Source organism: Chelmon rostratus, chromosome 3, assembly GCF_017976325.1.
Source record: "Chelmon rostratus isolate fCheRos1 chromosome 3, fCheRos1.pri, whole genome shotgun sequence".
In the NCBI taxonomy this organism is placed as follows: domain Eukaryota; kingdom Metazoa; phylum Chordata; class Actinopteri; order Chaetodontiformes; family Chaetodontidae; genus Chelmon; species Chelmon rostratus.
This window is the reverse complement of record NC_055660.1, coordinates 22079800-22095105: the sequence shown is the minus strand read 5'-3', so window position 1 is coordinate 22095105 and position 15306 is coordinate 22079800. Positions and strand designations below refer to the sequence as shown.

General features: G+C 41.9%; 2 protein-coding genes across 2 annotated transcripts; both read left to right on the top strand.

The window, feature by feature from the left end:
• The first annotated feature begins 123 nt into the window (after nt 1-123).
• Nucleotides 124-7699, top strand: LOC121626776 (KH-type splicing regulatory protein). Its single transcript, XM_041965452.1, has 18 exons — nt 124-365; nt 1666-1768; nt 1849-1902; nt 1987-2023; nt 2139-2197; nt 2303-2374; nt 2473-2530; nt 3260-3407; nt 3598-3696; nt 3819-3923; nt 4112-4214; nt 4566-4690; nt 4821-5117; nt 5235-5344; nt 5461-5549; nt 5644-5847; nt 6074-6255; nt 6907-7699. Exons 1-18 carry the CDS (start codon nt 276-278, stop codon nt 6913-6915), a joined length of 1944 nt encoding a protein of 647 aa, XP_041821386.1. The 5' UTR covers nt 124-275; the 3' UTR covers nt 6916-7699.
• A 370-nt stretch (nt 7700-8069) lies between these two features.
• dcaf15 (DDB1 and CUL4 associated factor 15) lies at nt 8070-14894 on the top strand. The gene is made up of 13 exons (XM_041933353.1): nt 8070-8186; nt 8880-8977; nt 9187-9325; nt 9516-9622; nt 9738-9883; nt 9968-10129; nt 10536-11153; nt 11246-11337; nt 12423-12545; nt 12937-13019; nt 13117-13221; nt 13337-13452; nt 14078-14894. The coding sequence occupies exons 1-13, from the start codon at nt 8091-8093 to the stop codon at nt 14131-14133; spliced, it is 1941 nt and encodes a 646-aa protein (XP_041789287.1). The 5' UTR covers nt 8070-8090; the 3' UTR covers nt 14134-14894.
• Nucleotides 14895-15306: the final 412 nt, after the last annotated feature.

The window sequence follows — 15306 nt, the reverse complement described above, 5'->3', positions numbered from 1 at the left end:
CGGTATTTTTACCATATGTAATTAGACATCAACAGCCAAAGGTCTAAGGAAGCAGTATAAGGAGGAGGAAGGAAGAAGAAGAAGAAGAAGAAGAAGAAACCCCGGGTGTTGAAGGTTTCGTGATTGGCTATTTTAAGCAGGGAAGTTTGCCGGCGTGGTAAGCAGCCTCGCTCACATTGGTGTCCCCCGTACGCTCCTGTTTAGCCTTCCCGCTTCTGCGCAGCTCGACCCGGCCAAAGCTATTGAGCTGTGTCTATTTGCCCCTTGTGAGCAGCATGTCTGATTACGGCGGTTTGCCGACGAACGGAGTCGGTGCTGGGATGAAAAAAGACGCTTTTGCTGATGCTGTACAACGAGCCAGACAGGTAACTCAAGAATTCGCCTACAAGAGAAGAGAGCCGGCGAGCTAGTTGGATGGTGGGAAACTGCAGCTAGCTTAATTACCCGTGACGTTAGCTTGAGTTAACTAGCGAGCTAGCGAGCTAGCTAATGGCAATGCCATTTGTCTGATGCGCTTGCCAGTTGAGTGATCAGTTAAACATGTTTTGCGGTGGATTGAGCAACAGCAACAACGTCCTTGTCTCTCTACGTCTCATTCTTTCATGTAAATAAAAGGACTTGTCGCCATCGGTAGCCTGGGGTTAAGTTAAATGACTAGCTAGCTACTTCAGCTAAGTTAGCTAGCTGGGTGAGTTACTATAACGTTAGTTATCCGTTAGCCGATGATTAAGTTTCACCCTCAATGTATGAAACTCCATTTTGGAAAAATGTAGCAATTAACACCACCATTTTTGTAACATTGTGATTGTCACGTAGTAAGGTCAACCAACTGTCTTGGTTCATTATATTTACGAAGTTATTTAACTTGGTGACTAAAATTTAATTTCTCATTGGCTGTTTTCTTCCACGGTCACGCTTGATTAATTAGTTACTTAAGACCCTAAGGTAACAACTAGTTTTGTCTGAGAAACAAAAACCAAGAAATACATTAAATTACCAGCAATATAAAATTTTACATTTGACAAGCTTAAATTAGAGAATGTTTGTTTTAAAATGTAATTAATTTATCAAGCAGAACAATGAAAATATGAACAAATCTGCTGCAGATTAATTTTCTATCAATTGATAAATTAGTTATTTTAGCTTTAGTCAAGATGCTGTGAAGGCACTGTTTGTATGATGGTTGAATCTCATTTTAGTCGGTCTATTTTCACTCCTGTAGAAATCCACGGGGTACTCCAGCAATTTAGTTTTGCAAAAAGTTGAGGCACTTATGAGACAGATTTAAAAATGAAAGGTAAAACTTGTTGTAGTAGAGACAGATATCCTGACTTTTAGTCCACTGTATGGGGCAAGCTCAACACTAGATCCTACACTTCACATATTGTCACTCATTACCAACCTTGTCAAACCCTTCCTCCCTGGTTAATGTCCATGTCTTCTAAACTTCAGACCCCCAACAAAGGCTCTCTGTTCTAAATTTGTCGTCTCCAGGCCCAGATAACCCCAACCTCATGAGTGGACTGATCGTCTCGGGTCACTTTGAATGACACAATCTTTCTTTCTGTGTATGAAATCACAATTATGCAGCAAAATCTGTCTGAAAGGTCTGCTTACCAAAACTTGTTTCCCTGAAAGTTCTTCATCCAGTATATGTCTTTCCAGATTGCAGCTAAAATTGGTGGAGATGGTGTTCCCTCGGTGAGCAACAATGGAGGTGCTGAGAGCTATCCATTTGCAGCACAGAAGAGATCCCTGGAAGAAGCAGGTTAAAAATAAGCACAAACAGCCACTTTGTCTGCATTTGATTGTCCACATTGTAAGACTCACTTTTTCTTTTGTTTTCAGATGAACCTGATGCTAAGAAGGTAGCATCTCAGAGCGAAATAGATTCTGCATTGTGTACGTTAAATACACACATTGGTCCTATTACACAGTCGCTCGGCTCAGTTTCCAAACACTCACCACTTTTTTCTTCTCTTATAGCTATTGGTGCTCAGCTGGCTGCCCTCTCCCAACAAAGGTATACTGTATAGTTATTTTTAGTGTTTCTTTTACAAAAACACTTCTGGAGATTGTTAGGACACAGACAAGATCCTTTTTATATATCTTTTGTTTTTTTTAACACTTGTCTGCAGTGTTAGGCCCTCCACAATGACAGAAGAGTACAGGGTACCTGATAGCATGGTTGGTCTCAGTGAGTACATGTTCATTAATTTCCTAAACCATGACATGATGCCTACATTGCTGTATTACACATGCTCAAACTGACATCTTAATGTCTTTGCTGTTTTCCCTAAAGTCATTGGCAGAGGAGGTGAACAGATTAACAAAATACAGCAGGATTCTGGCTGCAAGGTCCAGATTGCACACGGTGAGCTATGTGCTAACCCCAGACATGCCAGGTCCACAAAATTTTAAGTATTTTCCAGTAGCTTTTGGATTGATGCATATTTTCATATTCATTCACAGACAGTGCTGGTCTTTCAGACAGAAGTGTTTCTTTGACCGGGTCACCAGATGCCGTACAGTAAGTTCGTGTTTAAAACAATGTTTGAGTTTTCAGCTCAGCTTCACTCAACTCTTAAAGACAAAATTAGGTTTCTGTGGAGTTTTTGTTCATGTACATCTATGTAATTCTGCTCAAAGTTGAAGAAATAACATTATTAAACTTCTACTAAAGAGTGATGGCTGGGTTAATGAGACTACACATAATGTAGTGATAATGTTTACTTTAAGCTTAAGAAATGAGATGATAGAAAACCTTTTACAGTGTCCTGTTAACTTGTGCATTGGACCTTTTTTTTTTTTCAAATTGCAGATGGACATTAATAAACAAGATAAACCCCAGCTATGGTCCTTACTCTCATCTTAATCAGCTGTACCTCCATAGATAATGGATTGGTGGAAATTTGTTGTATCTAGGTTAGTGAGCAGCAAGAGCTAGACTTTCAGTGCACTTTCACTGCTATTTGAAAGGAGATGCTACTTGATCGCCTAGACCACCATAAATTGAGCCAAGCTTGGCAAAGCCCAACATAGAGTGGGACCTTCAAGTGCACAGAAAAACGCCAAAGCAAAGCATTGCCTGTTCAAAAGTCAGCTGCTGCTATGGCATACTGTAGGTGCAGCTGGAGCTTCTTGTGCTGCCTGTAATAAGTCAGAATAGTGTGACCCATTAACTAAATTGCTTCTGTGCCACAGCAGGCTTGTTTTCTTCAATCATTTCACCACCCTTCTTCTTTGAATTTGCTTCAAGGAGAGCCAAGGCACTAATCGATGAAATAGTGTCAAGGGGTCATGAGTCGACCAATGGGCAAGCAGGTTCCATGCAGGAGATGATCATCCCTGCAGGCAAGGCCGGCCTTATTATAGGCAAAGGAGGAGAGACCATCAAACAGCTACAGGTGAGAAAGACAGAGTGTTTCTATAGTACAAATATTGTAAAGAAAATGATTGTTAGGAAGTCTTGTGTTGATTTGTTATTGCCTAATAGGAAAGTGCACTGTAACCAGTAAACAGTGTAACATGCTGATGCTGGGATCAGTTGCATTTGTGTCTGTAATCAAATGCAATACCTCTCCTGCAAAATTTTAGGAGCGGGCTGGAGTTAAAATGATTCTTATTCAAGATGGATCCCAACCACCCAACATTGATAAACCCCTGCGCATCATTGGAGACCCCTACAAAGTGCAGGTACTCTTGAAATTATTTTGGTTGTTAAAGTTGTTTGAGTTCAAGTTGGACATTTTTCTATCCCCCTATTTACTGTTCCTTTCATTATGTCTTCCTTGTGTTTTTTTTTTTTTTTTTTAAAGCAAGCAAAGGAGATGGTTAATGAGATTCTACGAGAAAGGGATCATGCAGGTTTTGGAGACCGGAACGAATACGGGTCAAGGATGGGAGGAGGTGGTGGCATTGATGTAAGTAATCTGTTTAATACAAAAAGCAAAGCTGTGACTGCTGTAATAAAGACCTTTTTTTTCTTAGCTGTAGAATAGTAATGTGTGAATGCATGTTTAGTGTGATTTTTATCCACTTTAAGCAGTTATCACTTTATTATTATTATTTTTATTTTTATTATTAATTTATATTTTTTGTAATTCTACAGATAGCTGTGCCCCGCCACTCCGTGGGAGTTGTAATTGGCCGAAGTGGAGAAATGATCAAGAAGATCCAGAGCGATGCTGGAGTGAAGATACAGTTTAAACCAGGTGAGCGCTCCAAACATTTTCATGAAAACTGCATCAAATTTTTTACCATTTTGTTAACAGGAGAAGGTCACTTAATTATTTTTTTCTATCAAGCTTACAGCTATCTTAATTGTGCGTTGGCGTTCCAAGTTTTACATCTGCAGCTAGTTGAAATTGCAGGCATTAGAATATTGACCAGTTGTGAAGAAATGGATCCACATCATTATGACTTCAGTGATGATTTTTTTAAAAATCAGTCATTTGGAGTGGCTGGGATGGAAATTCTTCTCCTTCCAGTTGATCCTTTTTGTTTTTCATTCCTGAACAAATCCCTACCAATAAATCTGCCTTTCCTTTTGTCATCCTGTACAGATGATGGTACAGGTCCTGATAAAATCGCCCATATTATGGGTCCACCAGACCAGTGTCAGCATGCTGCCTCAATCATCACCGATCTGCTACAGAGCATCCGTGCTCGAGAGGAGGGTGGGCAGGGGGTAGGTACAGAGTGCAGAGGCAGGCTTTTGATTTTGAAGTGTTTAAAGTGTTCTTGATTTCTATGTTAGAGCACAGAAACAGGGATTTGCTGTTGAGTTAAACCTAATGTGAGGCGTGTTTCCTCTGCAGGGCCCCCCAGGTCCTGGTTCAGGGATGCCGCCTGGTGGACGAGGACGGGGTAGAGGGCAGGGGAGCTGGGGTCCTCCAGGAGGAGAGATGACCTTCTCCATTCCCGCTCACAAATGTGGGCTTGTCATTGGCAGAGGAGGAGAGAATGTCAAGTCCATCAACCAACAGACGGGTGCATTTGTGGAGATATCTCGTCAGCCTCCACCTAACGGTGACCCAAACTTCAAGCTGTTCACCATCCGAGGGTCCCCGCAACAGATTGACCATGCCAAGCAGCTCATTGAAGAGAAGATTGAGGTACTTTCTGGCAACTGACAAAGCAGACAAGGAATACACAGTTCAAATAGCTAACAAAAGATAACACATACTATTTACTAATTCTTAGTTTGAATGGCTTCTTTCTGTATTTTCCAGGCTCCATTGTGTCCAGTGGGCGGTGGTCCTGGTCCAGGAGGCCCAGCTGGTCCAATGGGTCCCTATAATCCCAACCCTTATAATGCAGGGCCTCCTGCTGGTGCTCCTCAGTAAGTACATTTCACAAACAACACTTGAATGCCTGAATTTGGATTATTTTTTTCCATCAGAGGACACTGGTATGAATAAACTCTTTGTAATTAAATGGTCCTGTCCTTCTCTTCAGTGGAGCTGCGCCTGGTGGCCCCCAGTTCTGTCCTCAGGGTTGGGGAAATACCTATCAGCAGTGGCAAGCCCCAGGTCCACATGACCCCAGTGAGTACCTTAACATAAGAATAAGGTAGAACTGAAGGACTTGCGGTGCACTCAGTTCCATTTAACTACTGTATTTGGTCCCCCCTCGAATTAGGTAAGGCAGCAGCAGACCCGAACGCAGCGTGGGCAGCCTATTATGCACAGTATTACGGCCAACAGCCAGGGGGTGCGATGGCAGCCCAGAATCCAGGAGCCGCTGCAGCAGTACCAGGAGATCAGAGCCAAGCAGCACAGGCCTCTGGAGGACAGCCAGACTATACTAAAGCTTGGGAGGAGTACTACAAGAAGATGGGCATGAGTAAGTACTGAGACACAGTCGAATGTATTTGAAAAACTGAGAGCTTTTAACTATAAGGTTTTGGGAGAACAAACTGAGTTTTGCTTGTATTACATTTAGTTCTATTATTATTGCAATTAGTACTGTTTAAAGTAATCAGCCAAACTGATGTCTGAATTATACTGTGAAATGAAACGGTACAGGACTGTGCGTATCCAGTACAAAGTTTTGTGTGTTGTTTCTCCAGCCCAGCCAGCTGGAGGGGCAGCAGCTGCTCCAGCTGCAGCAGCAGCAGCAGGTGGAGCTGCAGCTGGAGGACAGCAGGACTACAGCGCAGCCTGGGCTGAGTACTACAGACAGCAGGCTGCCTACTATGGACAGGGAGGGCAGGCGCCTGCTCAGGCAGCTGCTCCACAGCAGGGACAACAGGTAGCACATCAATGACAACTGAATGAAAATGAATCTTGTAGCTGAAAAGCTTTAGTAAGCTAAACAAATGCCTGCCAAGAACACATTTACTGGCAAAAATATCAAATATCAATTTTTATAGAAATGTTTCGACAACAAAGCTAAGACACCTTTTTGTGTTTTTATGTTTAGATCCTGTAACTGTGTCAATATAAAGAGCAGATGTTAATTTAAGTCATTCACATTTTTTATCTTCATCTTCATCAGTTTTGGTGATCTCTGGTGTCCGCAAATACAAATTACTGTAGCTTAGAGAAGCATTCAGACAATCAACAAATTGATGGATACCACTTTGTGTACAGGCAGTTTAATTAGCAGCCATTTGTTTTGATTTTGATTTGTTTCGGTTCAGTTCAATCAAAGCTATTGTTCAATAGGAACAAAGTTTAAGAGCATGCAAAGACCAAACGCATTTAAATTTTGTTCCTAAGTGTGATGGATACTGTACTATTAGCATTGTTTGGCACTTGACAGTTGTTAATTGGTGATCCTGCATGAAACTATGGGTGTGTATGTATTCATACACTTTACACACACCAGAGTGAGAATTTTCACATTTCTGTACAAAGCAAAGACTGATTAACTTACATTTTGTCTGATGTGTCATTTTAGGCCCAGTAAACGACTGTCTTGGTCTGTTGGACGGTTACGATGGCTGTCTGGACTTGTTTGTTTTTTCTATCAAGAAATTTCCTTTTTGGCTTTAATAAGACAAGACCACGGTTTACTCATCCACCCAGACATTTTCTATTCCCAACTTGTTTGTTTTTTTAATGTCAAAATTGAAAAAGGGAACACATTTTGCCCATGCATTGAACAAAGCACTAAATAACTACTTGGGTTACAATTCAGTTTGCCCATGAATCAGTTTTCACCTCACCCACATCTTGTTATACATCTGATCCTTTTTTTAAATGTGAAATAATGAGCATCTTTGCTTGCAAGCTAGCACAACAGCATCTCAACACTGACTGACATTTAAGTAGTTTTTCCCTGTCAATTTCCTGAGGGTAAAAACAGTCTAGCAGTATTTTGAATATATTCAGAAATTATGTTTGTAAGAAAAACATACAGAAATGTTGGCCGTCTTCTTTTCTTGTCCTTGGTACTTTTTTTAAAAAAACCTTCATTTTTAAGAACATTCCCAGTTGCAGGTGAATTTCTCCCTGCTATCAAGATTTTAGTTTTAATTTTATTCATTGTAATTATTTTCCTTAAGGGGGTCGTGTGTGTCTGTGTACTGTATGCTACTGAACAGTAAGTTGACTGTAATAAGGCACTAGCTGTCCTACTGTATGTAGGTTGGTTGTGTGTGCATGTATGTGTTTGTGTGCGTGACTGCCCTCTGTTTAATTTCTTTATTGTTGGAGATTTTTTTTTTTGTTCCAATAGGTTCTGTTACTGTATGCTGATTTTTTTTAATCTTATTTTTTACAGCTTGTTTTTAAATACTTCAATAAAAACATTCAAATAACCATTTTCTTTCTTTGTGTGGTCATCAGCTTTGTGCTTGGGAATTGGTTGCTCACCATTACACCTAATCCAAAAGTCGTATCAGAGGAAACGGCACGTCTGTCTGATTCTACATAATATTTCTCATGCTGGAATTCATACCATACACCAGACCTATTTAGGGCCTTCGATAGTGGCTTCCCACAGGATGTCGCCTTCGTGGTGCCCTACCTTTGTTTTGGTTTTGATGGATGTGTCCACCGGCGAGTGAGGGCAGTCGCGTGCAGCCTGTGGGCCAATTGCTACGCGTCTGCCTGCAACGAGGGACAGCAGTTCAGTGGGAGATGGCGCCCAGCTCGAAATCCGAAAAGGACGATAGCAAACAAAAAACCCAAAGAAAACACAAAGACCATGTCGTGAAGCTTCTCATGCGTGGGAAGGTAGGCACGAATCCACAAAATGTGACATAAAACACGAAAAGAGCGGTTTAGAAATAATGCAAGGTTGCTTCAGTGAAAGCCTTCTTGTCTTCAGTAGCTTCTGTTGCTAGGTTAGCTGCTAACCAGCTCGGAAGCTAACCAACGTCTAATGGCAGACAGGTGGCTAATTAGCTAACGTTAATGCTACAAAGTAGGAAAACATTGAACGTTTGCTGCTTTCTACCAGTGCTTCTTGGTATTCGGCTTTCTTGGTGTCGTTTGCTAGCAGGCCCATAGGCACCCAAATGTAAATGAACAGTGTTAGCATGGTAGCTACTAAAGCCAGTGGTATACACATTCATATTGTAACGTGAAAACTCAGTCTGCGTAGGTTTCAGCTAACCCACAGCAGCGACCTGAAGTACTCATCAGCTCATAAAAGCAATCTCAACCCTCGCATACAACGTTAATCAGTGAACCATCTCACCTTATAGAAAACTGACCAGTGTGTGCTCAATCCTTTTAAATACTCCGGTGTGTTCATACTGTGCAGGGCATTGGATGAAGCCGAATATCCTGTGTAGTGTGAAAAGGCTTTTGCATGAACACTGCAAACCCTATTTCCTTTACACACATTTTTATGCTTTATGTTGCACTATGTATTTGTTTGTTCTGTTGTCTACTTCTGTATCCACTCTCTTACTTGTTTTGCAGCTGTCAGGACAGTTTTCTCAGCGCCTGTTCAGGAAGCTGCCACCTCGAGTGTGTGTCCCATTAAAGAACATTGTCAGCGAGGAGTTCCTGAGAGCAGGGTCAGTGTGTGTTTATTTAATATATAGGTTTGATGTCATCTGATTTTGGTCACTGAGAGTCACTATCGGCACCAATACTAATCTGATGTATGAAGTTAGTGAATTCCTACCTGCAAGTGTCCGTTATGTTCAGAATGAGGATTTCCCATGTATAATATTGTTCAGATTGAGATATTTATGACAGTGGTGCCTCACTTTTGTGGTTCCAGACATATCTTTCTTGGCTTCACCAAATGCGGCCGCTACGTTCTGTCCTACACCAGCGACTGTGGAGAAGATGATGATTTCTCTTTCTACACCTACCACCTCTACTGGTGGGAGTTCAACCTGCACAGTAGACTCAAACAGGTAAAGGAAAGGAAATGTGTACACTAGAACCTTAATGTGTTTCATTCAGCACATTCACATGTAAATAGAGGACTAAGTAGATGCAATAGCATGTCCTCCTTTGAGAATTACAACAGGAGAACTTAGGAGATAAGTCAGCTTCATGTGTAGATATCTTCTCCTTTATCTCATGTCTGCTTTTTCTCTTTAGGTCCATCATGTACGTCTGTTTGCAGGAGAGGAAATCTATAGTGACCTGTACCTGACAGTGTGTGAGTGGCCAAATGACCACTCTAAAATTGTCATCTTTGGCTTCAAGTAAGGAATAATAAGCACATTGATCAGCAGCCATATGGAGCTGATTCAGTTTAAGCCAGAAGTATTTTATTGTCGTGTCCAAGTAATTAAAGTCATTTTGTGTGCATGTGTCCAGCACACGCAGTTCAAGCTCCGTTCTGATGAATTTAATGATGAGTGATGAAAACAACAGAGACATCTACATCACCATCGCCTCCATGCCTCCTCCTAAACCTTGCTCTCACTGCTGCCCAGTTCCCTCAACCACTACCATACGCACAGGTAAACACACACACACACACACACTCCTGTTCTCTCTGTCTCTTTCTCTATCTCTCATCCGACCCCATCCTTTCCTCCCCCCAGGAAGTGGTGAGTGTCTTGAGCATGGCTATGTGCTCAACAGCAGGTACCAGGTGGTGTACCCGTTCCCCACTTTCCAGCCAGCTTTCCAGCTGAAGAAGGACCAGGTCATCCTGTTAAACACAAGCTACTCTCTGGTGGCCTGCGGCATCTCACTCTGCCCAGGTAACACACATACACCAAGAGTAGAATAGCCACATGTCCTTATCCTTCTTGTCTGCTTCTCATGACTAAAACATATCATCATACAATATGTTAGACTTTGTCTCTTATCTCCAGAGGGCACAGGAAAAGGTTCAGATTGGGGCATTGTCAGAAGGAACTAAATTTTGTTGGAGGAGGGAACAATTTCACACCATGTGAACAAAGGCCAGATAATTCTGACATGCTCTGTCGTGCCCAGGAAGCCAAATTGGTTCCACTGTATTATAATGATAAAGCTAAAATGTCCAATTGTTATTTCTGATACTCATTTTCATTCTCATTCATCCATGGCTGTAAGATTTTTCATTATCATGCTGATTTTTTAGCCTGATTTCAGCATTCAATTATTTTGTCAATTCCCTTGCAGGTAAGCAGGGTCAGTCATCGCAGATCCTTTACACGATGAGAGCAGCTGTGTCAAGTCAAGCCTCAACTGCTTTTTCCTCCACCTCCTTGGCCTCTTCTTCCTCGCTACCTCAGGGTTCTCCCGAGATCCAACTGCCACCTAACAGACCCGTACCAATTTTCTCATCTCCGAGCCAGTCACAAGCTGCCATGCGAGCCCGGGAGTTTGCAGCTGACCTCTTCAGGCGAGCCCAGGGAGGAGGAGGAGGAGGAGGAGGGAAAGAAAATGAAGGCCAGGCAGAAAGGAGAACAGCTGATGGTGGTGAAAAAGAGGCGGCGCAGACAACAGGAGACAAAGGGATAAATGTAGAGAGGACGAGGGAGGAGGATGATTTTAGAGAGAAAAGGGAGGAGGAGACACGGACTACTTTACCACAAGCGTCAACATCGGGTGGGAGCCATAGTTTGCCACAGTGCTCTGAACTAGTGATGTCTCCTGCCTCTTCTTCCTCATCACTGTCATCTCCTTCGACCCCGTCTTCATCCCAGGAGGCCGGCCCGGGTGAGCCTGGATATGTCAACTATTCACGCCTACATTACCGCCTCCAACAGCCAGGGGCAGCAGAGCAGAATACAGGAGGTGAGAGAAAGAGGAGGACACAAAGTAGGAGAGATCTTAAAAAGTCTGAAGCTGCTGACCTGCATTTTTCCTCTGTGTTTCTGTCTCTCCAGGCTATGAAGACGATAAAGTTCAGCTCCCTTTCACAGTCACTGACCTTAAAGGACGGAACCTGCAGCTGGTCACTGGACCACACAATGGACAGGTGTGTGTTTGTGCCAATATATATGTGGCTGTAAATTTAGAAACACTGGAATATGTCTATCAAGTTGTCCTGCCTGTGTTGGAGAGACTGGAATCAGCATTCGATAATCAGCTGAAGATATTTGTCTCAGAGCACTGCATCAGTCTGGTTTTACAGACAATCCCAACAGCAGTGAGTGGGTGAAAGGCAACTTTGAGTCGTCTTTCCACTGCTGTAACAATCACCACCTGCTCTGGTTTGGTCGACATATACACTTAATCCACGAGAGAGAGGCCAAACATCAGAGACACAGCGAGGGGGACAGTGTGTAGAGCCAGAATATTTTCACATCTAATTATTTTTCAAATTATTTTCACCAGCCATTATGACCAGAGAGACTTGAATATGTCAGACTTCAACAGATTTTCCCAGTAATTACCAGATAACAGAAACCCTGCTCTCAGTCAGCACTGGTGTTGTGATCTAGCTTTTATTTGTGAGAGCGGTTTGCAGTTGGTGGTCAGAGCTAGCTTTTCTGCGCTAGATAGCTTGAGTTTTAGCTCACAGGTCTTCTTCTTCCTCCCCTCAAAGGGTTTTTTAGTGCTTATAGTTTAGTCACAATAGCCCTTGATAGCATAATGTATCCAATGTGTGTGTGTGTGAGTGTGTGTGCGTGCGTGCAAATCAACCTACAGACTGACATGCATAACCTGTCAAAAATATTGGCTAACTGATTAATGGTTAACCACTGGCATCCCTATTCTTTACTTTAACAAAGTTTATCTCCTTTAAGTTTTCAACAGCTATTTATCAGACCATTTTCATTTCCATGCTGGAACTTGTGCCAATGATTGGATGTTGCTTTCAGCAACCTGTGCCAGCACTTATCCAGGAAAAAACGGCGACTTTTAATTTAACATAGTCAAATGAAATATTATGAAATCTCACCTAATGATCAAAACATGTCAAGGCCATTTTTTACTAACAGCACGTACCTGCCTGTAATGACTGTGACAGAACCTGCATTGATCAACTGCATTAACTAAAAAGAAGAAGAATTCACATGTGTAAATAGTAAGTTTAAACCTGTGTGACCTGTCTTACAGAGTGTGTGTGTGGAGCAGTTGACTCTAGACTTTGAGTATCTAATCAATGAGGTGATCAGGAGTGATGCCGCCTGGGGCCCTCAGTTCTGCTCCTTCAGCGACTATGACGTTGTGATATTAGAGGTCAGTACACACACACACTCACACACACACAAAATATGTCTTGCTAACTTTAAGTCTCTTTCTCCTCTTCTTCACTCCTGGCACTGGTTAGCTGCAGCACTTACACACCTTATATCAAAGAACTGCTCTGGTTTCCACACTGTTTCGTTCAAGTTGAGGAAATGTAGTGTGTTAGGGTGTTAACAAGTGTCATTAGATTTGCAGTTTTTAAATATATTGTGCTTTAAACTCAGAAATATGCTTAAATATACTTAATTCCTATCTTGTTTTACAGACTGTATTTTGTACAGTAAATGATTTTGAACTTTCATGTTTCTAAGCTGACAAAAAACAAATGAGGAGAAACATTTAGCATCTTACCTGAAGATAATGTGTGTTTGACATATATCAGGTGTGTCCTGAAACCAACACTGTGATGATCAACATCGGCCTGCTGCTACTGGCCTTCTCCAACTCCGATGAGGAGCACTGCAGGTACTTGTCCTAAATAAACCCAAAGCCTTTTTGAGCCCTGCATCTGCCACTCTCTTCTGTCCCTGCTTAGTCTGCTATGCATTGTTTTTGTTCCCAGGCCAAACACGTACCATTCCAACCTGCAGGTCAGCTGGGACCTGAACACAGGTGTGTGTTGCACCGTCGGTGTTGGTGACCTGACAGAGGTCAAGGGTCAGACCAGGTGAGGAACTACTTGCCAGTCCCTTCTCACACACACCTTTTGTCTGCCTTTTTTCTTGTTATACTCAGTTTAGTTGTGTTGTGGTAAAAGTGTTAATCTTCATCCCTCTTGTCAGTGGGAGTGTGTGGAGTTCTTACAGGAAGTCCTGTGTGAACACAGTGATGAAGTGGTTGGTTCCAGAGAGCAGCTCCCGCTACATTAATCGCATGACCAATGAAGCTCTACACAAAGGTGAGTTCAACCCTGGGTTCCAATAAATCACCTGTTACCAATCAACCTGTTTGCCTGTGGAATGATCCAAACAGGTGTTTTTGGAGCATTCCACAACTTTACCGGTCTGTTGTTGCTCCTGTCCCAACTTGTTTGAAATGTGTTGCTGCATCAAATTCAAAAGAAGCAGATATTTACAAAAATAATAAATATATTCTCTTGTTAACTGTTTTTGGTGGAGTATTAGCAAATGATCACATTCTGTTTGATTTATGTTTTAGTGTCTCACGATTTTGGAATTGGGGTTGTATGTACACATTTGCGTATGCATTCAGTGTCCTGATACCCCCCAGAGACCCTCCAACAGAGTCTGAATACTGTCTCACAATGTTGTCCAGATGTCTATGAGGATTCCGGTTCATCCAGGTCAAAGGGAAAATCAAATATAACTGAATTTCTTCTTCTAGTGTCTAGTGGGAGCTGCTGCCTAAAGAAACCTTGAGTTTGGTTTGATCTTATATTCCCTGTTTTAAGGACAAAGGTCCCAGCTGCTGTTGGAAGTTTTGACAGTCCTTGTTTTTGATTTGTTTGTTTGTGCAGATCATTATAATTCTAATTCGAAAGTTACTTGTCTTCTCACCCGTAGGCTCATCCCTGCAAGTGTTGGCAGATAGTGACCGATGTACCTGGATTGTTTTATGAAGAAAGAGGAGGACCACAAGTGTCAAAACAACAGCAGCGAAAGCACACACAGATACACGTCGACATGGCCTCAACCTTAATCTCAGCAAAACTGCACACGTTCAGCGACTCCGCTCTGGTAACATGTAGGTAAAACACGTGTCAAATTGAAACTGAACAAAGAATGCTCTTGATGAAATACTGTAAGGATGAAGTTTTTTGCATTGTCTGTGTTTAATTTTACACGTTTTATCTTTTTTTGTAATTGCGTATCATTGCAACCACCAAACTAAGAGCTGGACTGAACGAAGATTTAGTTTATACATTTTGTTTTTTATACATAAAGGAGTACTGTTATTGTAGTGTGTGTGTGTGTGTGTCTTTAACTGAATGTATGCAATATCTGCACCTGTGTAATGTTCACTAGGGGATTTCATCCAGAGAGTAAGTGTGTGTATGTATGTATGAGTGTGTGCATGTTTAATGTGTATGTAACATTTGATAGATTCTGCTGCTTCTGAACGAGCTGTTTCCTCACCTGGCCTGGACCAGTTCAGTCTAGCTGTGTTCATTCATAAGGCTGCAGTATTTTAAATGAGACAAATTGAATCCATTACTGCATCACTTGACTCTTTCATCTTTTTTTTTTAAACCTGTTATGGAGGTAGAGGGTTGTTGGAGTTGCCTGCTCAGCTGGTTGACATCACGCTGTGTGTTAACTAGCATGGAAGCAAGACTATGTTCTATTTGGATATTTTGTTAAAATAAAATGGTCAAACGTTTTTGTGCAATTGTTGTATTAAGAGCAGGACACAAAGCGACTTTAAATCTGTTAAACCACCTGTTAAAGCCCTTTTCAGTGACGCCCTCTGCCAACTGATGGCCTCGGGTCAGTGAACCTCCGGGTCCAAATTGCGTCATGGTGCTTGGACCCTGTTATACTTGCTTGCAAGTCTAGTTTGTCCTTTATTCCTCTGGTATTACTGCTACTAAAACTTATTGAAATAAAACAAAGAAAGTAAATCAGTCCTTAGTTTAAGTGGTTATATCTAGTAGACAATTGCATCCTGTGACGAGGGGTCCTGATACTTTGGACTCTATTTTAAAGGGGCACTCCACTGATTTTACACATGAAATCCATGAGGAGTGTTACTCAGCCAGTAAAAACAGTTCTATAATGTCTTCTCTGGAGGA

Coding starts and splice junctions, on each gene's coding strand:
- LOC121626776 (XM_041965452.1), top strand. CDS start 276: ATGTCTGATTACGGCGGTTTGCCGACGAACGGAGTCGGTGCTGGGATG. Junction 2,531..3,259: donor GGGTCACCAGATGCCGTACA/GTAAGTTCGTGT, acceptor ATTTGCTTCAAG/GAGAGCCAAGGCACTAATCG. Junction 4,215..4,565: donor GAAGATACAGTTTAAACCAG/GTGAGCGCTCCA, acceptor CATCCTGTACAG/ATGATGGTACAGGTCCTGAT.
- dcaf15 (XM_041933353.1), top strand. CDS start 8,091: ATGGCGCCCAGCTCGAAATCCGAAAAGGACGATAGCAAACAAAAAACC. Junction 8,978..9,186: donor GAGGAGTTCCTGAGAGCAGG/GTCAGTGTGTGT, acceptor TTGTGGTTCCAG/ACATATCTTTCTTGGCTTCA. Junction 11,338..12,422: donor CTGGACCACACAATGGACAG/GTGTGTGTTTGT, acceptor CCTGTCTTACAG/AGTGTGTGTGTGGAGCAGTT.